General features: G+C 45.8%; 1 protein-coding gene across 3 annotated transcripts in view; it reads right to left on the reverse strand.

Annotated features, from left to right (window-relative positions):
- ERG (ETS transcription factor ERG) overlaps nt 1-26,122 on the reverse strand; it is a 405,992-nt gene that overhangs the window by 10,373 nt on the left and 369,497 nt on the right. For 2 of the 3 annotated variants that reach the window (XM_030202229.1, XM_030202230.1), the window contains 4 exons: nt 23,695-23,775; nt 14,025-14,096; nt 4,600-4,662; nt 3,115-3,171 (listed from right to left, as the gene is read on the reverse strand). In XM_030202229.1, the coding sequence (XP_030058089.1) occupies nt 3,115-3,171; nt 4,600-4,662; nt 14,025-14,096; nt 23,695-23,775 (273 nt within the window). The remainder of the gene's footprint in view (nt 1-3,114; nt 3,172-4,599; nt 4,663-14,024; nt 14,097-23,694; nt 23,776-26,122) is intronic. The other variant, XM_030202231.1, reaches the window with a different exon arrangement.

Here is a 26,122-nt window from a genome sequence, read left to right on the forward strand (position 1 = left end):
CCCAACCTCCGCCAGCCAAAGCACCGCCACCGCCGCAAATACCCCAGCCCCCGCCAGCTGAAGTGCATTTTCCAGCTCTGGTCTCTGGCGCCACTGCATTTCCTGCCCTGCTCTCTCTTCTCCTCAGGTCAAGTCCGGCATGCTGGTGGTCCAGTAGGAAAGTGTGCCAAGAGCGAAGCCCACTCGCTCCTGCCCCTGACAGCTGTGGCTTAAAAATGGCAGCCATGACCTCCAGTGGTACCAGCGCTAGGAGCTGACCCTGCTAGGCGGTATTTTTCAGCTATGCGGTATATGTCGAGGTTCAATGGTGCATACTTTGCAGGTGGGTGCTCACACGAACAGAGTTGGTACCAAGTAAGTTCTAGAATGCTGTAATTTACTTGTTTTATCACACAGGCTTGTGCGAGGGCATTTACACCAGCTATAGGGTGGTATAAGGTGTTCATGTTTAAGTGTAGGCACGTTTTTGGCCATTTATGTTAGTATCCAATAAAGAAAAGTACTTTTATTGATAGAACAGGCTTCAAAAACACACTTTCCTAGGGCCTCTTTATAGAATTGCTATTCAAGTGTCACCACTGTGTGGTGACTGAGACTTTCTCCCCTACCTTCTACCCCTGCCGCCTCTACAGAATCCCAGAGCCTCAGCTGCCCCAGGAAGTGAAAGCTGAGTCCTGGTATCATGGCGGATGGGTTATTTATTTGGTATAACACCTTTCTGTGGTGCAACCAGTGGCGTTCCTAGGGGGGCTGACACCCGGGGCGGATCGCCGATGCGCCCCGCCCCCCCCGGGTGCAGCATCCCCCGGATGCAGCGCGGGACCCCCCCGTGAAGGAACCCCCCCCCGGGTGCAAGCCGCTGGAGGGGTGCCACGTGTGCCTGTCCTCCGTTGTTCCATGCTTCTTCTCTGCCCCGGAACAGGAAGTAACCTGTTCCGGGGCAGAGAAGAAGCATGGAACAACGGAGGACAGGCGCGCGCAGCACCCCCCCAGCGGCGTGCACCCGGGGCGGACCGCACCTACCGCCACCCCCCCCCTAGGAACGCCACTGGGTGCAACTAAAGCAAGTTGGCACATTGCATACAGGTACTTTTCTTTACAGAAGGGGATGGGATTTGATATACCATCTTTCTGCGGTTACAATCAAAGCGGTTTACATATGTATTTATTTATTTTTGGGCACTTATATCCCACGTAATCCGAATGTTAATTATTCAGTTCTATGTGGCTTACAATAATTAGAATTAGAAATGAATGCAATATATTTGGAGTGGCCTAGTGGTTAGGGTGGTGGACTTTGGTCCTGAGGAACTGAGTTTGATTCCCACTTCAGGCACAGGCAGCTCCTTGTGACTCTGAGCAAGTCACTTAACCCTCCATTGCCCCATGTAAGCTGCATTGAGCCTGCCATGAGTGGGAAAGCGCAGGGTACAAATGTAACAAAAATAAAATAGATACTATTGGAGATTCTACATGGAATGTTGCTATTCCACTAGCCCAAACAAAAAAACAGCACCACGGGCCTTTAAAATGGAACAAAGTTCTTTAATGAATGAGCCTTGACCCAAACAAAAAAACAGCACCACGGGCCTTTAAAATGGAACAAAGAACTTTGTTCCATTTTAAAGGCCCGTGGTGCTGTTTTTTTGTTTGGACTTTAGTTTGTACTTTGTTCCCTCTCTTTTGTTATACGCTATTCCACTAGCAACATTCCATGTAGAAGGCTGCGCAGGCTTCTGTTTCTGTGAGTCTGACGTCCTGCATGTACGTGCAGGATATCAGACTCACAGAAGCAGAAGCTTGCATGGCCACATTGGTGATCTGCAAGGGCCGACTTCTACTTGGAATGTTGCTAGTGGAATAGCAACATTCCATGTAGAATCTCCAATAGTAGCAACAGTGGAGCAGCCTAGTGGTTAGGGTGGTGGACTTTGGTCCTGAGGAACTGAGTTTGATTCCTACCTCAGGCACAGGCAGCTCCTTGTGACTCTGGGCAAGTCACTTAACCCTCCATTGCCCCATGTAAGCCACATTGAGCCTGCCATGAACGGGAAAGCGCGGGGTACAAATGTAGCAAAAATAAAATAGATACTATTGGAGATTCTACATGGAATGTTGCTACTATTGGAGATTCTACATGGAATGTTGCTATTCCACTAGCAACATTCCATGTAGAAGGCTGCGCAGGCTTCTGTTTCTGTGAGTCTGACGTCCTGCACATACGTGCAGGACGTCAGACTCACAGAAGCAGAAGCCTGCGCGGCCACATTGGTGATCTGCAAGGGCCGACTTCTACATGGAATGTTGCTAGTGGAATAGCAACATTCCATGTAGAATCTCCAATAGTAGCAACATTCCATGTAGAATCTCCAATAGTAGCAACAGTGGAGGAGTGGCCTAGTGGTTAGGGTGGTGGACTTTGGTCCTGGGGAACTGAGGAACTGTGATTCCCACTTCAGGTACAGGCAGCTCCTTGTGACTCTGGGCAAGTCACTTAACCCTCCATTGCCCCATGTAAGCCACATTGAGCCTGCCATGAGTGGGAAAGGGTGGAGTACAAATGTAACAAAAAATGAATATTTTTGCAAGTATGAAGAAAACATAACAGTGAGATTTTGAAAAGAGCAAACAAATAAAAATATCAGAACATTTGTTATTTAGTTCATTATCTAATGCAAACATTTGTTAAAAAGGAATGTCTTGAGAAATTTGTGAAATATTAGATAGTTGGTAATCTTTTTTTTTTATCTCACTAGGGATGGTGTTCCACCATTTTAAACCTGTATGTGAGAAATCTCTGTTCGATATGGATTTATATCTGATGTTTTTATAGCTAGGAAAACATAGCACAAGGTACCATTACATAGAGGTACTTGTTTTCCTGCCTCTGCTGGGCTCACAATTTTTTGTACCTGAGGCAATAGAGAGTTAAGTGACTTGCCTAGTGTTACAAGGAGGCAGGGTGGGAATTGAACCCACTTCCCCAGGATGAAAGTTGGCTGCACTGAGCGTTAGGCTACTCCTTCCCAGCACTGTTACTTAGCCAGTGGACTGGCCCTTTACCAGAAAATCCTGAAAAAGCCCAGGAACTCATTATGATAGCGTGACACTGACCTAGCTGAGGACGTGGATCTTCTGTTTTGGTAACTGTTGAGGGCGAAGGTTGGATCACTGGAAATAAAAACAGAAAAATGAACAAGTTTACTAAATCTTACCCAAGACTCCCATTGTGGTATCTGAGGATGGGAAGAATATAATTTACAATAAAACATCATATTTGAGAGCCCTTTGACTAAAGTGCGTTAAAGGGTTAAACTTGCAAATTAGCATGCCAATGTTACTGAGGTGGCAAGATAGCGCATGCTAATTCATGCATTAACTGCGTGTTGTGTTAAGAAAGGCAGACTCCCATGCAACTCAAGCTGCTAAGCAGGAACCCTGCCGTTAAGTGCATCCACGCTAATTCTATGTATTGCAAGGCCGCAGAGAGACTAGGCTGGGCCCGGGGCAAGGCTGCCCCGCCTCCGCCCCCCCCCCTGCCGCCCCCCGCTGCTCCCCCTGCCACTCCCCCCACCGCTGCCGCCCCCCGTCGCACCCCCGCCGCTGCAGTCCCCGGTCTCACCTGCCTGCCTCCACGGCTCTGGGCCCCCTGCATTCAAAGCGGCAGTCGCAGATCGCCTCTCTTGAGTCGCAGATCGCCTTTCTTCTGGCCTTCCCTCCCTGTGTCCCGCCCTCGTCTGATGTAACTTCCGGTTTCCGCGAGGGCGGGACACAGGAAGGGAAGGCCAGAAGAGAGGCGATCTGCGACTCAAGGGAGGCAATCTGCGACTGCCGCTTTGAATGCAGGGGGCCCGGAGCCGAGGAGGCAGGCAGGTGAGACCAGGAACTGCAGCGCCGGGCCCCCCTTGGAGGCCCGGGCCCGGGGAATTTTGCCCCCCCCCCCCCCCCCCCCCCCCCCCTCAGCGGCCCTGATGTATTGTATCACAACATAGCCATCAATTAGGTGCTGAAATGGAAATTAGGCACCCAAATGGAGCTAGGAGAATTTACTTCCACGGGGGAGGGGGGGTATCACTGACTTTGGCTAAGGTACAAATATTTTGAGAACAGGCTACAAAAAGTGCAAAGCCAAAGAATTCCTAAGAATCCTAAGCCGAACTGCAGACTGAGGTGCATTTCTCTAATGACCTGATGATTTATGCCTGACTTCAGTGGCGTTCCTAGGGAGGGCTGGCACCCGGGGCAGATCGCCGATGCGCCCCGCCCCCCCGATGCAGCACGGACCCCCCTCTGGCGAAAGGACCCCCCGCGAAGGAACCCCCCCTCCCCGCCGGGTGCACGCCGCCGGGGGGGGGGGGGGGGTGCTGCGCGCGCCTGTCCTCCGTTGTTCCATGCTTCTTCTCTGCCCTGGAACAGGAAGTAACCTGTTCCGTGGCAGAGAAGAAGCATAGAACAACGGAGGACAGGCGTGCGCGGCACCCCCCCCCGGCGGCGTGCACCCGGGGCGGACCGCACCGCCCCCCCCCCCCCCTAGGAACGCCACTGCCTGACTTGCCTAATTTTTTAGCTGCCTATTGGGAAAGAAAGTAGATACCCTACCTTTTGATGGAGGGGCTTGGTGATTTGTCCATGCTGATCTTCTTGCTGGTTCATAAGACAAATCTGCAGAGGAAAAAAAACCCAACAACATAACTTTGTGATCTAGAGTGAGAGAGGTTTATTGTAGGGTTCTGAATGCGGCATTTAAGTGTGCCCACAGGTGAACACATCGGAAAAGAGGGCCACTCTTTGGAAAGTCCAGGGGAGCAGTTATTTATTTTATTGGGATTTATTAACCTCCTTTATGAAGAGATTCTACCAAGACGGTTAGAGCAGATACAGCTTGGCATAAAACTTACAATTTTGTTAACAGCATAACAAATAGATCAAACATAAGCATAAACATAATCTTGGAGATGGCAAATTGAATCCTAGAAATGGGAGTAATGTGTTAAAAGCAGTTAGATTAGCAGGGTTTAAAAACTTTTGGATAAATTCCTAAAAAGAAAAGTCCATAAACCATTATGAAGATGGACTTGGGGAAAACCCGCTGCTTACTTCTAGGATAAGCAGCATAAATTCTGTTTTACTGCTCTGGGATCTTGCCAGGTACTTGTGATCTGGATTGGCCACTGTTGGAAACAGGATACGGAGCTTAATGGACCTTCGGTCTGTCCTAGTATGACAATGCTTATGTTCTTATGATACTAGCCGTTAAGCCCGTAAAAACAGGCGAGTATTGCAGCCCTCCTCTCTCCCCTGGCCTCACCCCATCCACCGATCCTCCCCCCCATATCCAGCGACCCTCCTCTTTCCCTTGGCCTCCCCCCTCCCCCCATGTCCAGCAACCCTCCTCTGTGCCCTGCTCTCACCCCAAGTCCAGCAACCATGACTTCTCCCCCCTGCCCTCCCCCCATGTCCAGCTACCCTCATCGCCGCAGCTCCCTCCCCCCTCCGTGCCGGGCCCCCTGCACTGACCTGACAGCGCCTCTCACCTCCGTGAGAAAGCGCTACAGGCAGCAGCAGATCGCTCTGCCTGCAGCGCTTCCACAAGGAGGTGAGAGGCGCTGTCAGGTCAGTGCAGGGGGCCCGATACGGAGGGGGGCGGGAGCAGCAGTGGGGATGGGAGGAGAGGGTGGAGGTTGTTTCACGCGATGTTCCTTTCCAGGCGGCAGCAGCGGCGTCTGACAATTCGACTCCGTTTCCCTCTCTGTTCCTCCCTCTGACGTCATGACGTCTTGATGCGAGGGCGGGACAGAGAGGGAAGTCTGTACTGCGCATTTGCAAGTGAGTACGGTCACTTGCCGTTTATATGTTTGATAATATCAGAAATACACAATCACATAGCACAATAGAACAATCACATAATGAAAATATAAATGACAACAGAATACAAATGATATAATATAATAGGCAGCATAGAAGAGAACAAATAAGAGAAAATGTTTCTTTACTCAACGTGTAATTCGACTCTGGAATTCGTTGCCGGAGAATGTGGTTAAGGCGGTTAGCTTAGCAGAGTTTAAGAAAGGTTTGGACGGCTTATTAAATGGACTATTCCTGGGACAAACAGTACAAAATGCTTTGCTCCGTGGATCTTGTCGGGTGATTGTGACCTGGATTGGCCACTGTCGGAGGCAGGGTGCTGGGCTAGATGGTCCTTTGGTCTGTCCCAGTGTGGCGATGCTTATGTCTTGTGTCTTAAGAGCATTCATAAAACATTGATGTAATATTCATGATGTCAGCACAATACAAATGAAACATCTTAATGGGCACAAATAAGAACATCAGATATCATAGATAAGATGCTCACCATTTTAAGCTAAAAACTTCCCAAGGGATGAAATAGGAAAATTCTCTGCGTCTGATGATTGAGCCCTAGGTTGAGCCTTTCCAGTTTTTCTTTGAATGCAGATAGTTAAGCAGGGATGACACTAACTCCCCAATAAAGGGGGCCTTTTATTAAAGGGCATTAGAATCTGAGCTCTGCATGTCTTAGGGGTCCTTTTACCAAACCGTGCTAAAAATTGTCCAGCGCTGGTGTCGGCGCATGAGTTTCCCACGTGCCACGTCCACTTTTGGTGTGGCGGTGAAATGGCCACCGTGCCATACTTTTTGGTAGCAAGCACGCACTAATTTCTCCATTAGCGCACGGACATTACCGCGGGAGCCCTTATCGCCACCTTATTAAGGGCTCCTGCAGGGCCGGTCTTAGCAACTGCGGGACCCTGTGCAGACAAGTTTAGTGGGGCCCCGCACCTGCACCCCCTCCTCCTGCGCCCGCCACCATAAGCCATAATTTATCAGAGTTTAAAAGGAGGTTTAGAGCTCTCGGAACCCCACCTCACCCCGTACCTTGATGTGCATCCACCACGTTTCAGTAGAGAGCGGCAGACAGCGGCATCGATTTTCATATCCCGTCAGGTGCCAAACCCAGATCCTCCTCGCTGCTGCATCTTGTCATTGCGAAAGCAGGAAGTGACATCAAAAGGGGGTGAGACGCAGCAGCGAAGAGGCTCTGGGCTCAGCAGCTGACAGGATATGGAAATGACTCCCGCTGCCTGGTGCTGTCTACTGAAATGTGGATGCAGGGAGGTGTTCCGAGACAGGAGGACAGACGTGGCAGAGATGCGGGGCCCTTAGGAGCGCGGGCCCTGTGCAACCGCCCCTGTCGCCCATGCCTAAGACCGGCCCTGGGCTCCTGCATTACTCTCTCGCTAATTGGGAAGTACGAGGTAATGTGCCATGCTACGTGATTAGCTCAGGCACACCTACTGTCCACCCATGGGTACATCTTCCGTGCTGGAAAATATTTTCCAGCACGGGATTAGCAAATGCTGGGTGGGAAACTACTGCAGGACGTCAGACTCACAGAAACAGAAGCCTGCGCAGCCGCGTTGCTGATCTGCAAGGGCAGGCTTCTACATGGAATGTTGCTAGTGGAATAGCAACATTCCATGTAGAATCTCCAATAGTAGTAACATTCCATGTAGAATCTGAAATAGGGAAAGGGAATGGGACTTGATATGCTGCCTTTCTGTGGGGTTTACGTAGTATATACAGGTACTTATTTGTACCTGGGGCAATGGAGGGTTAAGTGACTTGCCCAGAGTCACAAGGAGCTGCCTGTGCCTGAAGTGGGAATAGAACTCAGTTCCTCAGTTCCCCAGGACCAAAGTCCACCACCCTAACCACTAGGCCGTACGCTAAAGGGAGCATTAGGACATGACCTGCAAAAGAAAAAAAAAGCCCAACTTTAATGTTGCAGTAAATCTGCTCCTGCGTTTGAACGCGCTAAGTCCAGATTTCACTGCACCTTTGTAAACAGGTCTTTTAATTCCATGATAAACCACTTGCACTGCCCTGCAGGATTTTGCCATCATCATAGTTTTGCTCTACAGAAACACTGCAGATGGGAAAGAGCAGATGACGGAAGGGAAGACTGAGAATAAGAGGAAATTCCAGAGACAGGATTACCAATCAGTCTGCAGAGGACAGCACCATTCAGGTCCCGTTTGAGTGGCAAGAAACCAGAAAGAACAGAAGCGCCGTTCTGAATCAGGGTATGAAATCTTATCTGATCCAGCTTCCAGACATTAATAGGCATGGTGGGAGAATGTGGAAAGAAGCCGTCACGTCAGTGTGTCACCCAGCATCAAACTAATTTGTTTAGACTGTCTGGCTTTTGAGTATCACAGCCACTGCGGTCTACTGGAACATTATGCTTAAAAACTTGGGAGTTTTGATGACATGTACAGAACTTTCTATTTTTTTTTTTCTTTTCTAGTCTCTAAATCTCCCGGTACTTTATAATAAGTCCTCCTGTCCCATACTGTCTCCTTTCTTTAGCTCAGCAGCCGTGAGAAAGTTTCTGTTGGCCATAAACTGTGAAAGGAAGCACAGAAGACTTAGGGGAACTCTTCCATTGGTAGGAGAATAGGCAACTGTGAGAGGTCGTCTGTTGGGTTAGAGAAAAGCAAGGCGCAGTGCCCCAACGGGTGCACGGAGCCGCCATTAACATGACGCCGTGCCCCGATGGGGATGCGCAATAGCCCAAGCGGGGCAAGGCGGGCTCGTTCCTGCCCCTCAGAGGCACCCCGCTGGGAAGGGTGGGGAAAGTGAAGGGGGTTTCAAACCCCTAGGCTGAGCTCGGACGTCCTCTTTTGGCGTCCGGGCAACTCTTCTATGGGTCAGAGGCTGTGTGTTCTGTTTTGGAGGCCGCATCTAGCTAAGGATGTAAAAGACTGAAAGCGGTGCAAAGAAAAGCTACAAAAACAGTATGGGATTTGCGTTGCAAACCATACGAGGAGAGGCTTGCTGAACTGAACATGTATACTTTGGAGGAAAGGAGAAACAGGGGTGACATGATACAGACGTTCAAATATCTGAAAGGTATTAATCCGCCAACAAGCCTTTTACGGAGACAGGAAGGTGGTAGAACTAGAGGACATGAATTGAGGTTGAAGGGGGGCAGACTCAGGAGTAATGTCAGGAAGTATTTTTTCACGGAAAGGGTGGTGGATACGTGGAATGCCCTCCCGCGGGAGGTGATGGAGATGAAAACGGTAATGGAATTTATACATGCGTGGGATAAACACAAAGGAATCCTGTTTAGAATGAATGGATCCACGGAATCTTAACGGAGATTGAGTGGCAACACCGGTAATTGGGAAGCAAAACCAGTGCTGGGCAGACTTCTACGGTCTACGCCCTGATCGTGACTGAATAGATAGGGATGGGCTTGAGTGTAAATTTTAAGGGGCTTCGACGTTAGCTTCAGAACGTTTAGTACAAGAAGAGTGCTGGGCAGACAAACAGTCTGTGCCCTGAGAATGGCAAGGACAAATCAAACTCGGGTATAAAGTATCGCATATCATGTAAAATGAGTTTATCTTGTTGGGCAGACTGGATGGACTGTACAGGTCTTTCTTTACCTGCCGTCACTTACTATCATGTTATGTAAGGGAGCACAGACAATTGGAAGACCTCTTTTGTTGATCACAAGTTGAGCTGCAAGGGAGCCTTGACAGCTTGGAAATTACGTGGAAGACTGTGGCACATATCGGGGCCCTCTTTTGGATAATGAGCACGGAAGGAGTATCTGCATGAAAAATTGATAGAATTTGAACAATACATTTTGGATTTCTGGTGCCATTATAAGATGCTGATGTAGAAGACCCTGTCACTCAGAACCATAGTTTGAAAGCAGGAGGAAGAAAAGGCTAATAATCAATAAGCTTTTAATTACGTCAATAAATAAAAATAAAATAAAACAACAAAACTACATACGGCCCGATGGGAGATCAGACCCTTAGAATATATCCAGATTCCGAGTTCAGGAGCAGTTTAAAGAGCACCGAGTAGGATTTTATCATTTGAAGCCCATTTTGAATTAATGTCTTATGACGGCTCCTTTGTTGATTAACGGCGATGGTCTGTCGCCACCACTCAATACATGAACAACATAATTGATGTGTCTACAGAGTAAAAGCCAGGCAAGGCTGTGATATCAATGCGGTTATGGCGGGGACTGATTTGTCAAATTTAGCAATATGAGAGGGTGATAGCGGAGAGAGGTGGTTTATTGCAGAAATCTGATGATATTTGGTCTCCTGTTAATGTTTTCCTGGACCAGCAACATGTCCTTTCATTTATGTAGTCTGTTTTGTTTGTTGTTGTGTAATTTATATACAAAGCCAATACATTTTTTTTTTTGGAACTAATGTGTCCCTGCAGCAGGCTTAAGGGCTGAAATATGTCAGGATTATTGTAATACTAGTAAAAAAGGCCCATTTCTGCCTGTGATGAAACGGGCCCTAGCGGGCACGGGACTCCCTTCCCCTCCCCTTACGCTAGTATCCCTGGTGGTGTAGAGGTACCTGTTCGCTCGGGGCAGGAAAGAAAGAGCCCCCTCTTTCCTGGCCGGAGCGCTGCTGCTAGCTGCCCTGCTGCATCCTGTGCGAGTCCGGCTCTCGGTGTTTCAAAATGGCCGCTGAGAGTTGAAGTCTCGCGAGGCTGCTTCAACTCTCGGCGGCCATTTTGAAATGCCGAGAGCCCGACTCACAGAAGATGCATCAGGGCAGCTAGCAGCAGCGCTCCGGGCAGGAAAGCGGGGGCTCTTTCTTTCCTGCCCCGAGCGAACAGGTACCTCTAGACCACCAGGCATAGTAGCATAAGGGGAGGGGAGGTGACAGGGGGGAGGGAAGGTGATGGGGGAAGAGGAGGCGACCGGGGGCGGGGTGCTAGCGTTAAAGGGGCGGGGCGATGGCATGAAAGGAGCGGGGTGATGGGCACGTCCTCGGCGGCTGCGATTCGTTGGAAGGGGAGGAGTAGGGAAACACGCTACGCGTGGTTGTGTACATGTTCGGCCCTCGATGTCATGACGTGTGACGCGAGGGCGGGGCATGGAGACATGGTGAGTGTTCTGGCTTCACCACCATGAACTTACGAACCAGTGTCTGAGTGCCTGCAGTGACGTCAGTGTTCTCAGAACGTTGAGGGTGCGTTTTATTATAGTAGATGATTAATTACTGGATTATGTTCTATCCGGCTGATCTTCCATTGGGCTATATTAAAGTTCATAGATTATTACTAGCCTGTATCCTCTGCTTTTTTCTGCCTGGCATCTATCGGGTTGGGGTTATGCCTCTTCCATAGTTTAAAAGTATGTTAATCACAGCATTCAAGGATGCTAACTATGACACTGGTATGACCAGCGCCAGGGATGTACTGACCGAGCAGTGCCCAAGGGCCCAGAGACTCTAGAGGGCTCAGAGGCTCTCCGCCCACTGCCCTGCTGCCGCTGCCATACACTACAGCCCCCTAGTCCCACCTTTGAAGGGCCCTGCTGGTCTAGTGGCCTCTGCGGGGGGGGGGGGGGGGGGGGGCAGGAAAGAACAACACTGTTTTCTGCACACTGCCACTATTCTGCCCAATGCCACACCACCATGTTTTAAAAATGGCTGCCAAGACAGTCGAGACCCACAAGGCTACCGTGGGAAGTCTTGGCACCCATTTTGAAAATACGGTGGTGCCGGGCAAAAAACGTTAGTGGGCAGGAAAGAGTGGGGTTCTTTCCTGCCCGCCAAAAGCCACTAGACCACCTTCAGGGTAGGACCGGGAAGGGCCCACTGAGACTCGTGGGACTGTAGTGTGTGGGAGGGGGTGGCGGCAGCATGGCATTAGGGAAGTGGGGCGGTGGGCAATGACCAGGGGGGGGCCCAATGACCTTTTACTGCTTGGGAACCCAGATCACTGTCAGTCTGCCCCTGACCAGTGCTAAACATGTGAAGGGCAATTCTATAAATTGGAGCCTAAAGATAGATGTCAATTGTGCAAACAAGTTACAGAATAATAGCAGTTCTACACATGATTGATGCCATTAACATGTACTATCATATATGTGCCAAAATCACTTAGGGGTCGTTTTACTAAGCTGCAGTAAGCAAATGAAAAATGTCCTTCACTGGGTGCACTAAGGTGACCTTGCCATGAACTAACCCATTAGCACGTGGACATTGCTGTGCACTAACCCATTAGCACATGAGCCCTTTCTGCCTAGAAAATAGGTGTAGTTAAGGGCTCTTGTGCTAAGGTCCATGCACTAATGGAAAAATTTGTGCATGGTCAGTATTGCCAAGATAGAAAAATCAGCCATTTTACACCCGTGTTAAAAGTTAGCCTCAGCATGCAGGAAATCCACATGCTAGTAAGAACGTAAGAATAGCCATTCTGGGTCAGACCAATGGTCCATCTAGCCCAGTATCCTGCTTCCAACAGTGGTCAATCCAGGTCACAAGTACCAATTAGTAACAACATTCCATGTAGAACCCCAAAGAGAATCAACATTCCATGTAGAATCCCAAACAGTACCAACGTTCCATGTAGAATCTCAAAGAGTAGCAACATTCCATGTAGAATCCCAAACAGTGCCAACATTCCATGCTACCAATCCCAGGGACAGCAGTAGCTTCCTCCATGTCTATCTCAATAACAGACTATGGACTTTTCCCCCCAGGAACTTGTCCAAACCTTTTACACTAACTGCCATTACCACATCCTCTGGCAACAAGTTCCAGAGCTTAACTATACTTTGAGTGAAAAATATTTCCTCCTATTTTTTTTTAAGAATTTTTTCATGTAATTTCCTTGAGTGTCCCCTGGTCATTGTACTTTTTAGTCAGCTTAGTGAAAGGGCCCCTTAGCATATAAGTGCGAGGGAGACGTAAACATGGGTGGAGTATGGGCAAGTCATGGGCATGTCTCTGAAATACACACATAGCTTATAGAATACTAGAAGTTACACGCACTTTAGGACACACTTAGGTACCAACAGATATGACCTGACATTGACTTGGTGTAAGCTGTTGGCGCCTAGTTTTAGGTTTATCAGTGCTGACTTACCAAGTATTCTGTAGTAGAATCTTGGCACCAAGATTCCATTATAGAATTTCCACTATGCACATGGAATTGGGATGCCTAAATCTTGGTGCCAATTTAATTTAGGATAAGAAACTTTAATGCCAATATTTCAATCTTTTCCTCAGAGGGTTTCCTGACAGATCATGAGGAGGACAGCAAAGAAGCAGAACCTGAGCCAAGGAGTCTACAGAAGGTGAAGCTTGGGGGGTTAAACTGGATCCTACACTGGTCAGAAAATCAGTGGGGTCAGGGATCATGCGGTAGAATTGAGAGGAGTTAAAGGGAAACCACGTAGCAGAATCAAAAACACCGACTACGCTTCAAGCATCTGTTGTGCAGCTGCCCAAATAAAAATCTTGATGTCCATTTACAGAATTGCCATCAAAGTCTTAAATAAACAGACAAGCATACCAGAAGAGTCCAGGCTAAGAAAATGTAATGCAGATCCACCATGGTTTTGAAACATGTGAGAAGATGCCATAACGACATTTTTTGGCCAAACCGGCAATCACCAAATATAGGACTGTAAGTGACCGATTTTATTCTGGTTTACAAAGTTGTTGATAATCATCACTGGATTCAGCAGACATGTTTTCACAGTGAATGGGCCACAGATATTATTATACATTTATGCGGACATTCTGCTAACATAAGGGATAACATATGTTTTCACTGATCGCACCCTTCGTCACGAAAAGGGAGAGAATGAATAATGAACGAAGAACTGTTTTGATAAGCCAGAAAAAGTGACACTTTCATAGATTATAGCTCGTTCGACTATGGGTGTTGTCTTTAATACTGACTGTCCTCTCCCTTTACACGTTAATTATTAATATCCCTTGTCATTATTATTTTCAATTGGTGATAGTTTTCGATATTCATTTGTAATTCGGTGCCTTTCCTACTGCTGGATTTTCGTTTATGTTACAAATAAAAAAAATCACAACACACACCTATTATGTAATTTCTACCAGCACGTGAAGGTACAGAGGGGTTGGAACGCAGAGTTGAGTCAAATTAAAATAGAACACAGCAAAGAAAAATGCTTCGGCAGTCACTCCTACCTGGTCTGTTGGTGATTCTTTGAGTTGCTTCAGGGTAAACTGAAGTATTTGGGAAAATAAAACTTGCGCCCCCTGTAGACAGAAGAGACAAGGTCCATAAGGATAATTTTGCACAGCCTTCACAGAATATGCTTCAGCCTTTCATAGTACACTTGTGTTGCAATGGAGGACGACACCTCTCATATTATGACAAATCATAATTCAGCTTTGCATTGTAGAAAAACAAGTTGTTATGACAGGCTTCATAACCTGGTGACTGCATTATTTTTAAAGATTTTCATCTTAATGCTTAACATCACTTTTACCACCATACAAAATTTCAAAGAGATATACACTAAGGTCCCCTTTTACTAAGGCACCCATTATATTTCTATGGACGTCTTAGCATGCGATGAAACTACAGTGTAGTAAATTTAAAACAAATCTGAGAAAATGTTTCTTCACCCAACGCATAATTAAACTCTGGAATTCATTGCTGGAGAATGTGGTGAAAGTGGTTAGCTTGGCAGAGTTTAAAAAGGGGTTGGACAGTTTCCTAAAGGACAAGTCCATAAACCACTACTAAATGGACTTGGGAAAAATCCACAATTCCAGGAATAACATGTATAGAATGTTTGTACGTTTGGAAAGCTCGCCAGGTGCCCTTGGCCTGGATTGGCCGCTGTCATGGACAGGATGCTGGGCTCGATGGACCCTTGGTCTTTTCCCAGTGTGGCATTACTTATGTACTTATGTCCTCTACTTGGCTCACTTTTATTACATAGAGCAGTGATTTAACCTATTGTGATGTCATAGTGGCTCATTCCACCAATAAGAGCCAACCTCATTAGTGATGTCACAATGGCTTGATTGTATAGAATGTTTGTACGTTTGGGAAGCTCGCCAGGTGCCCTTGGCCTGGATTGGCCGCTGTCGTGGACAGGATGCTGGGCTCGATGGACCCTTGGTCTTTTCCCAGTGTGTTATGTACTTCTGTACTTATTTCTATGGACGTCTTAGCATTTAGTGCACATTAAATTCGGTAGTTCGCCTTAGTAAAAGTGGCCCTAGATGTTGTAAATAATCTATTTCTATCCTCTAAACAAATACGGCAACAATAAAATACGTCTCCTTAAACAGTCATGGCTTTTGCCCATTAATTTTGATTGAAATTAAAATGGGTTATTTATTTTCACATTTATAGTCCAGATTCTCAAATCAGAGATGTCCGAAATGATAATATTTTGTTAAAAAAAAAAACACCATAAAAGACATACCAAAGAAAAAAAAAATAAAAATAAAAATAAAAATAGAAAAAAAAAATCAACACTAGCAGCTGTTCTGCATACTACAAGCTTTCCCAACATCCAAACTGATAATACAACTTCTCTTAACCTTCTCTAGGGAAAAAGGCCAGCATTCAATGTTTAGTAAACAACTTCATTCCTTGTGTCCACCCTCAGTTCATCCTTAAGCTGATTCCATGCTACACTGAGTAATAAAATAATGGGCTGATGTTCTAAAACAATTGTGTGCTCACTAGTAGCCCTAGAAAGCAGAATTACAGTAGTCTATCTATATTGCTTAAAGTTACACAAAGAGCATTGGAACATTTAACTCACTACATGGCTCCCAAATATGCTATTTTCTCTAAGGCCAATAGGATTCCTGCAATTCTACATCTACAAATACGTGGTGGATAATTCTGCAACTGTGCACCTATATATAGGGGCCCAGAGGGCACCTGATAGACACATGTTCTACAAAGGAAAGTGGGTGCCTAATTTCCTTTATACAGTTCTTGTATAACTGGGTATATATCAGTGGCATAGCCAAGGGTGGGCCCAGGCCCATCCACTTTGGGTTCAGGCCCACCCAATAGCAGCACATCTCTAATGTGGCTGGCAGGGATTCCCAAGCCCCACCAGCCAAAAACTCCCAACTGTCCCTCCTGAATACCTTTTAAATAGGAGATTTTTGCCTGCTGCAAGCAGCGACTGATACATACTGTTCGCACCGGCCCTGCAGCCTTCCCTCTGATGTATTCCTGCTTATGCAGAACCAGGAAGTTGCTGTGGGGCCAACATGAGCAATGTGTATTAGTTGGTGCTCGTTGCCAGTGAAAATCTGCTATTTAAAAGGGTATGCGGGCTAGGGGGATGTTTGAGAGACCATATGGCATGCAGGCGAGAGAGAGAGAGACCAAATTACTTGTGGGACAAGGCGGAGTTCTTCTGCCCACCCATCTTGGGCCCAGGCCCACCCAAAATTGGGTGTCCGGCTACGCCCCTGAGTAATCGGGCACTGCAGCGTGCTGCAGGTTAGCACGGGAGCCCCTACCGCCAACTCAATAGGTAGCGGTAAGTGCGCCGTCCGAAATGTCTGCACAGCAAGTGCTTCACTTGTCACATGGCCATTTCCTGAAAAAACCAAAGTCCTACTTTTTACCTCAGTGCATATCAAAAACACACAGGCCCCCTTTTGCTGCAGCTTCCTAAAAGGAGCCCTCAGTAATTATTATCTGATCCAGTCATGAAGGGTGAAGAGTTCATCAGATAAACAACTTAAAATGAAAATGAGGAAGTCAGTAATGTTACCGAATGAATTATTTTCATAGAAGGGAAATGTAACTATGATAAATCTCACAGTCCAAGAGGGTTGCATCCTAACAACGAATGAACTAATTCTGTCCTATACAACGGTGCTTCTCCGAAAAGGATTTTAAAAACTGTTATGACTAGCTTGAATTGAATTCTGGCCTCTGTTGTTAGCCAGTGCAACTCAAGAACTGCTGGAGTTACAGAATCAAATCTAATTTTATTTTTGTTACATTTGTACCCCATGCTTTTCCCCACTCATGGCAGGCTCAATGCAGCAGGCAATGGAGGGTTAAGTGACTGGCCCAGAGTCACAAGGAGCTGCCTGTGCCAGGAATCAAACTCAGTTCCTCAGGACCAAAGTCCACCACCCTAACCACTGGGCCACTCCTCCACTGTTGCTACTATTTGAGATTCTACATGGAATGTTGCTATTCCACTAGAAGTCGGCCCTTGCAGATCACCAATGTGGCCGCGCAGGCTTCTGCAAGTCTGACGTCCTGCACGTATGTGCAGGACATCAGACTCACAGAAACAGAAGCCTGCGCAGCCTTCTACATGGAATGTTGCTAGTGGAATAGCAACATTCCATGTAGAATCTCCAATAGTATCTATTTTATTTTTGTTACATTTGTACCCTGCGCTTTCCCACTCATGGCAGGCTCAATGCGGCTTACATGGGGCAATGGAGGGTTAAGTGACTTGCTCAGAGTCACAAGGAGCTGCCTGTGCCTGAAGTGGGAATCGGACTCAGTTCCTCAGTCCCCAGGACCAAAGTCCACCACCCTAACCACTAGGCCACTCCTCCACTCGTTAAAGAGTAAATCAACCTAATAGCTGTATTCTGAACTATTTGGAGTTGTCTAATAAGAGGCCTTAGAACAGCCCAAGAGAGCTAGATTACAGTAATCCATTCTTGATCAAATCAAGGTTTGTACCAAAAGTTTGAATGCAGATTGGTCAAAGTATTTTCTAATAATGCTAAATTTTTTTGAGTAGATAAAACGATGTTTTAATTACCAAGTTTATATTATTTTTCAGAGTGAGGGTATTATCAACCTCAATCCTGAAAATTCTTGATGAAGTATCAAAAGAGAATTGGTCATTCCCAATAATAAAACGTTGAGGTCTCGATAAACTATTGGTAGAACCTAATTTAAGTCGGTGAGATAAAACCTTAGGCAGTTTAGTAGTGGGCCAGTCCTTGGCAATGGGGTATACTGTAATATCATCAACATAGAAGCTATTCCGAATGACTGCATCAATAGATTAAACAACATAGGTGATAGGGGTGAACCCTGGGGAACACCACAAGAAGCTCTCCAGGGTCTGAATAAACTCCCTTACCTTTAACGCTGTAATATTGATGGGATAAAACAAAACCTTGGAGCCACTGCAAAACTGCACCCTGAATACCAAAGCCACTAAGGATAGACAACAGAAGATCATGATCACCAAGTCAATGCACTAGAAAGGTCAAATTGAATAATTACTGTGCATTTGCCTTGGCTCAGCAACGCTTTTCTAAAAGCAATAATAGAGCCCACCATGGTTTCTGTACGAAACATTTTTCAAAAGGCTGACTGGGAGAAATTCAACAAATCATGTTTATCTAAATCAGTAGTCCTTCTATTGCTCAATGATGAAACCCTCCATCATCTTAGTAAAGAGTGACATAGAGGCTACAGGTCGATAGTTACTTCTTTCTGTATATCACCCTTAGGATTCTTCAAAATAGGGGTTGACATAATATCTCCACTCAGAGATGAAAAATCACTTAAAGTCCATAGATTATTAAACCATTAAGTCAACGCATGAACAAATAAGGAATGGGCCAGTTTCAGCAGATACATATTTATTTAGATTTTGCTCACACCTTTTTCAGCAGTAGCTCAAGGTGAGTTACATTCAGGTACACTGGATATTTCTGTGTCCCAGGAGGGCTCACAACCTAAGTTTGTACCTGAGGTAATGGAAGGTTAAGTGACTTGCCCAAGATCACAAGGAGCAGCAGTGGGATTTGAAGTGGCCATCTCTGGATTGCAAGACCGGTGTTCTAACCACTGGGCCACTCCTCCACTCAGCAACATTCCATGTAGAATCACCAATAATAGCAACATTCTATTCTATGTAGAATCTCAAATAGTAGCAACGTTTGATGTTCCACTGCACTGACCACTAGGCTACTCCCCCACTAGCAACATTCCATGTAGAAGCCTGCCCTTGCAGATCAGCAATGCGGCCGCGCAGGCTTCTGTTTCCATGAGTCTAACGTCCTGCACGTATGTGCAGGACGTCAGACTCACGGAAACAGAAGCCTGCGCGGCTGATCTGCAAGGGCACGCTTCTACATGGAATGTTGCTAGAGGAATAGCAAAATTAACATTCCATGTAGAATCTCAAATAGTAGCAACAAAATCATTCCATCTAGAATCTCAAATAGTAGCAACATTCCATGTAGAATCTCTCTATATAAAAGGCACCACCAACGTTCTAAATGAAGCCTCCAGCCAGAAGTGTGAAGAGGGAGAAATATCCGGTTTCCCCATGAGTGTCTGCCCCGCCCTCGCTCTCTCTGTAACACAAACAGTGAAGGAAAACACAGCAAAGCAGGAAATCAAATCGCTCTCTCTGTAACAGTGAAGGACTCAGAGGGGGGAGGGGAGAGAGGGCAGAAGCCCTCACTATCTCTGTAACACAAACACAGCAGGAAACTTTACACTGAAGGACTCGACTCCGAGGGGAGAGGGGGCAGAGAGCACAGGGGAAGGGACAGAGGGCAGGGACACACACACTCCCACAAAAGAAAACCTTTGCTAGTCCCAGTTGCATCAGAAACGGGGCTTTTTTACTAGTCTTCAATAGTAGCAACATTTCATTTATTTATATTTTGCTTACACCTTTTTCAGTAGTAGCTCAAGGTGAGTTACATTCAGGTACACTGGATATTTCTCTGTCCCAGGAGGGCTCACAATCTAAGTTTGGACCTGAGGCAATGGAGGGTTAAATGACTTGTCCAAGATCACAAGGGGCAGCAGTGGGATTTGAACCACCCACCTCTGGATTGCAAGACCAGTGCTCTAACCGCTAGGCTACTCTTCCACTCCACATAGAGCAGCTATCTAAACTAAGCCTATAACATGACTTTTGGCTTCTTCTAGAAAAACACTGGTATACATAGGGGGCATTTTTGATATGACGTGTAAAACCGACTTAGGACCTTTTTCAAAAGATGTCTAATTATGGAATAGACAACATAGCAATTTTCGAAACACAAAAACATCCATTTTTTTCCTTTCAAAAATGGCCATTTTCTAGACATTTTTGTTTACAGTGTGTTTTTCTTTAGTGACCATTTTTGAACAAGAAACGTCCAAGGGAAAAATGCACTAAAACAAGCCATTGGGGTGTCTGGGGGCCATCAGTCTTAGTGGACTGGCCACGCAGACATCACAGCAGAACAGCTTAGGGGGCACTGCTGTGGACTTTACATTAAAGGTGCAAGGTACAAATCTCACCATAATCAACTTATTTTGTATTGCAAGCCTAACTGTACACCACCATAATAGCCCTCATGTCTGCAGGTGTCTTCTCTATATAGGTACAGTAGGTATTTGTTGTTTTTTTTTATTTGGAGGGTCCCAGAATTTCCACCACAAGTGTACTAGTTAAAGTGGAATATGAGCCTGGGGTCCCTTCTCTATAGTCCACTGCACCGACTACGAGGCTGCTCCTGGGACCTGCTTGCTGCTGTAATAGGACTGACCATAATGTCTGCAGCCAGTGACAGCTTTACCATTAAGCCAACTGAGAGGGGGTCACACACACACACACAATCACTCTGTGTATCTCTCTCTCTTACACACTGTAACTCTCAGTCTCTCACTTGGGCAACTGTATGTTGCATTCTCACGAGTAAGGAGCTCTTCTGATCTGATTATTAAACTGATTGAAGGGTCTGAACAAGGAAAAAACACATTGTAACACAGTTTACACAAAAACTATTGTATATAAAGAAATCTTACACATGTAAACAACAATTACATTCAGAATACAACCATGGAAACATTAATGGCAGGAACTCATTACATTGCTAGTGCCCGTTTTATTGCGTTAAGAAACGGGCCTTTTTTACTAGTTCATTAATAAAAGAGGACTAGACCAAAACATTCTATTTATAGTTCTGGATGGGTTTTTTTTTTTGTTCCATTATGGCAGAAAAACGCCCAAGTGTTAGGAATGCCCAGATTCCACCGTTAACATGCCCCTAGCATGCCACCTTGTGATTTGAACGTACTTCTGATGAAATTCATAGAAAAACATCTAAAAATTGATTTGAAAATACCAATTCAGACGTTTTGGTGAGAAAAATGTCCAAATGCAGATTTATGCCAATTTTTGGTCATTTTTCTCTTTTGAAAATGAGCCCCAAAGAGGGGCATAATCAAAAGGGGCACCCAAGTTTTTCTGATTTTCGGCGATAATGGAAAATAAGGACACCCATCTCAGAAATGACCAAATGCAAGCCCTTTGGTCATGGGAGGAGCCAGCATTCGTAGTGCACTGGTCCCCCTGACATGCCAGGACACCAACCGGGCACCCTAGGGGGCACTGCAGTGGACTTCACAAATTGCTCCCAGGTACATAGCTCCCTTAACTTGTGTGCTGAGCCCCCCCAAAACCCACTAACCACAACTGTACACCACTACCATAGCCCTTACGGGTGAAGGGGGCACATAGATGTAGGTACAGTGGGTTTCTGGTGGGTTTTGGAGGGCTCACATTTACCACCACAAGTGTAACAGGTAGGGGGGTGGGCCTGGGTCCGCCTGCCTGAAGTGCACTGCACCCACTAAAACTGCTCCAGGGACCTGCATACTGCTGCGATGGACCTGAGTATGACATTTGAGGCTGGCATAGAGGCTGGCACAAAATATTTTTAAAGATATTTTTTGAGGGTGGGAGGGGGTTAGTGACCACAGGGAGAGTAAGGGAAGGTCATCCCTGATTCTCTCCGGTGGTCTTCTGGTCAATTCGGGCACCTTTTTGTGCCTTGGTCGTAAGAAAAACTGGACCAGGTAAAGACATCCAAATGCTTGTCAGGGACGCCCTTTTTTCCCATTATGGGTCGAGGACGCCCATTTGTTAGGCACGCCTAAGTCCTGCCTTCGCTACGCCTCCGACACGCCCAAGGGAACTTTGGTTGCCCCATGACGGAAAGCAGTTGGGGACGCCCAAAATTGGCTTTCGATTATGCCAATTTGGGCGACCCTGTGAGAAGGACACCCATCTTCCAATTTGTGTCGAAAGATGGGCGTCGTTCTCTTTCGAAAATAAGCCTGTGTCCTAACTTTATGTGCTTAACTTACAGTATGATATGGTACTTATAGATTGCCAACTGCCATTTAACTGGTTCAAAGCACGTAACAAGAAACAAATAAGAAAATACACTAGTTAAACATATGATTTCTAAAAAGATAGGTTTTCAAATCAGATAAGCTGGCATTGTCCTAAATAGGTAAAGAACACCAAAACTGAACAGCCTGATCTATAAAAGTTGACTGAAAAAGAGCTTTTAAATTTAATTCTACAGATTGATGGAAAATAATCAATGCAATAAGTTTGCCGAGCTCCTGACCCTTACTAAGTCTCCAAAATTCCAAAAATTGTCTGGTCCCAAGGATTTCAGATAAGAAATTGGGTACCTGAATTTTAATTCTTTGGGTTATTTATTTATTGAACTGATTGTTAATCTTTATATATGTTATTTCATTTAAGACTGTAGATTTGATGACATTGTTACCCGCTTTGAACCTGATTGATTAGGGATTTGGCGGGATACAAATCCTTTACATAACATAACATAACGCTTAGAACCCGCTTGCCAACAATAAAGGGAAAGGGGAAATGGGACTTGATATACTGCCTTTCTGAGGTTTTTGCAACTACATTCAAAGTGGTTTACATATATTCAGGTACTTATTTTGTACTAGGGGCAATGGAGGGTTAAGTGACTTGCCCACAGTCACAAGGAGCTGCAGTGGCAATCGAACCCAGTTCCCCAGGATCAAAGTCCGCTGCACTAACCACTAGGCTACTCCTCAACTCATTCCACCAATAAGAGCCAACCTCATCAGTGATGTCACAATGGCTTGATTGCCCGATACTTGGCTCACTTCTGATATTGTGATGTCATAAGGGAAAGGGGAAAGGAGGAAAGGGAAATGGGACTTGATATACTGCCTTTCTGAGGTTTTTGCAACTACATTCAAAGCGGTTTACATATATTCAGGTACTTATTTTGTACCTGGGGCAATGGAGGCTAAGTGACTTACCCACAGTCACAAGGAGCTGCAGTGAAAATCAAACCCAGTTCCCCAGAAGCAAAGTCCGCTGCACTAACCACTAGGCTACTCCTCCACTAAAACATGGACAATAAAATACAAACAAACACATACAACAGCCTAATATTATGAATCTGAAATCTTCACCCCACTTTCACATCAAACATAAGTGTTATCAAGAAGTTGCACCCTCTGAATAATGTTCAACATTTTAGTAATAGATTTACACAGAATAGGCATAAACCACCTTCTATCAACTGAAAGTATTACCACTAAAAAATTATTTTTGAAAATCTTTTGAGCAGTTCTTCTGAAGCTTCATGGGCAGCCATGTTTCAGGCATAGGTACAAACTTCCTGATCCGGAAGGGGAACTATTTGAGTCGTGGCAAAGTGAACGATGCCATTTGTCAGTCGATAGCCAGCTTGGACCAATCAGACTCGGAATATGAGGCAATTTGCAACTCTCTTGCCAACATGGCTGCCTTCATTGCTTCTGAAGAACTACTTCCTCTGCTTAAAGGATTTTTTTTAAAAATAACGTTTTAATGAGTATTACTGCTTCCTCTAAGGACTGGGTTATCTTTTAGAACTGTTTTTTTTTTTTTTTTTTTTTAAATAATTGCTCCAAAAAGGTTTTACTCCTAAAAGTCCTAGACATAACTGGTTTATTTTATTTGGTGCACGTATAAAACACACGAAGAAGAATCTCGTCTTTTGCAGAAGGAACGGGGAGTGGTGGCAGCATTACCTGTGTTTCTAGCATGCATTAACCGTGGAGAGTTTTGTAAGGCCTTATCAACATCATCTGAAGTCAAATGTGGAAGAGGAGCTACAAAACAAAACAAAAACAAAGCAACACCATCATGAATTAAAAACCAAATTGAGATTTCTCTCTTCAAATCAGTGTTAAAAAAAAAATTTGGTTTTGAAGTGATTCAAGTAGTAAACAAGAGGCCTAGTCAGTTTGGAAGAGCTACAGACAGCTGGATCTTGGCACGCAAGTGTTTCGACAATGAAAATACTTTTGGAGGTTGGCCTTGGGTAGGGTTACCATATGGCTCCAGAAAAGGAAGGACGGAATGGAAGTAAAACCCGGCTGGCTCAATCCGTCCTCCTTTTTCTGGAGCCATATGGTAACCCTAGCCTTGGGCCATGTCTTTGGGACATACTGTACCATGGTGTTGCACTGTTTCTCTGTTTCTGTTATGCTTGCTATTTAATTCTGAGTTGTAAACTGGTATCAGTGGCAGTGTGGAAGGATTACGCTTTTTATTAGCTGATCAATGAAATACATCTGTGGGTCTCTCTCTTTTTGGTGCAATAGCATTTTCTAAGAGTGTTTTGGTTTTGTTCAGATTTGGGTTATACTGTACATCTTTGCCCCAAATGATTTGGTAATTCATTTATTTGAAGATTTTTGGACCTTAATAGAGAAACTATTCTATTTTCTGGAGGAAATGCTGTCATACTCTCTTTTATTGAACTTTGAAGAGAAAGTTGGGAGATGGAACAGCTTTCTTGAAAATCTGGACATGAATATTAATCTATACACTTGGAAGAACATTAAGACTCTGCTATTTTCAAGCACAGAAAGGCACAATGAGGGTAGCTGGAGAACCAGAAGTAAAGCTTTATCCTATTAGGTATGAACAAGAAGCAGAGGCAGACTGATCATTCAGGCAACTGGCACTGTCTGACACTGTTCTGTCTAAGCTGAGTCCTCCAACTTCATTGCTCAAAGTGGGGGTGGGGGTGGGATGGAGCTTCAATATTGAGTTTTCAATTTCTAAGGACAGAAAGGTTCCCCGATGTTCTGCAGAGCTTGCCTGTCCCTCACTATTGGAAATGTGATAATGAAACAGCTCCCCTACTGGCAGAACTGTAGGTGGAGGACTCCTGCTCAGTTTAGAGGGAATAATGACAACTGAGCAGTGCCTGAGGGCCCACAGCAATTGGGGGCCCAGTACCTCCCCTCAGAAGTCTAACATCTCTCTCTCCTCTGTCCTCAGATCTGGAACACCCACCCTCTCTCTCTCATCCCCTTCTTGCCAATGCTCCGGCATCAGCCCTTTCTATGAACCCGCCCCCAACCTACCTCATAATGTCCTTTTGTCCAAACAGGGCTCCGGCAGCTACACAGGCTGTCTGCTGCTGATGCCAGAACCTTCTAGTGTCTGCTGCGGCCCACCCTTGTGGAAGCAGGAAGTTACATTAGAAGGAAACGGGTCACGGCAGAGAGACGGTTCTAGCATCAGCAGTAGACAGTCTATGTAACTGTCACAGCCCCGTTCGGAGAAATGGATGTTATAAGGTAGATGGGGGGGGGGGGGGGAGGGTGGCGACAGGGGAGATGCCAGAAGGGAGGGGTGAGTTGGCCTTGGGGAGAGGGAGAGAGATGTTGATATATCCAGGTTTGAAATAAGGGAGAAAGAGAGAAAGAAGGAAATGTTGGACCTTGGGGAGGGAGAGGAGAAAGTTGTTGGACCTGGGGGCAGGGGTGAGGGAGGGAGGGAGGGAGGAAAGATGGTGGCCCCAGTGGAAGGAGGGAGGACAAAGATGATGGATCCAGGAGTGGAGAGAGGGAGGGAGAAAGAAAGAGAGGGAGAGATATTGAATCTGAGAGAGGAGGGAGGAGGAGAGGGATGTTGGATCTGGGGGAAGGAAGGAGGGGGAGAGATATGTTGGATTGGGGGGGAGGAGGGAGAGAGAGAGGAGGAGGAGAGATGTTGGACCCAGGTTCAGAAGAGAGAGAGTGACAGAAGAGAGAGGGAGACATGCTGGAGCAAGGGAGGGAGAAGGAGGGGTGGGATGGGGTGGAATGGAATGGAAAGAAAAAGGAAGTATCAGGTTACAAGGGTTGGGGAAGGAGAGATAAAAAGAGGGAGGAGGCTGGGCTATAAGGGTGGGGATAGGCAGAGAGAGGGGAGATACTGGAAGTGATGAAACCATGGGGAGTTGTCAAATTGAGGAATGAAGAAAGATAGTGGCACAGAGGGCAGAAATGTAGCAATGGAGTGTTAATTAAAGATAGGAATAGGAGGCTGGGAAAGGAGTGAGATTGGACATGGGATAGCTAGAGAGTGAAATAGGGAGATGGAAATTTGACAGATAAGTAAAAAGTAAGTAATATCTGTTTTCTTAAAGATGATGAATAACATTTAAGGTGAAAAATCTCA

Source organism: Microcaecilia unicolor, chromosome 4 (genome assembly GCF_901765095.1).
Source record: "Microcaecilia unicolor chromosome 4, aMicUni1.1, whole genome shotgun sequence".
NCBI lineage: Eukaryota > Metazoa > Chordata > Amphibia > Gymnophiona > Siphonopidae > Microcaecilia > Microcaecilia unicolor.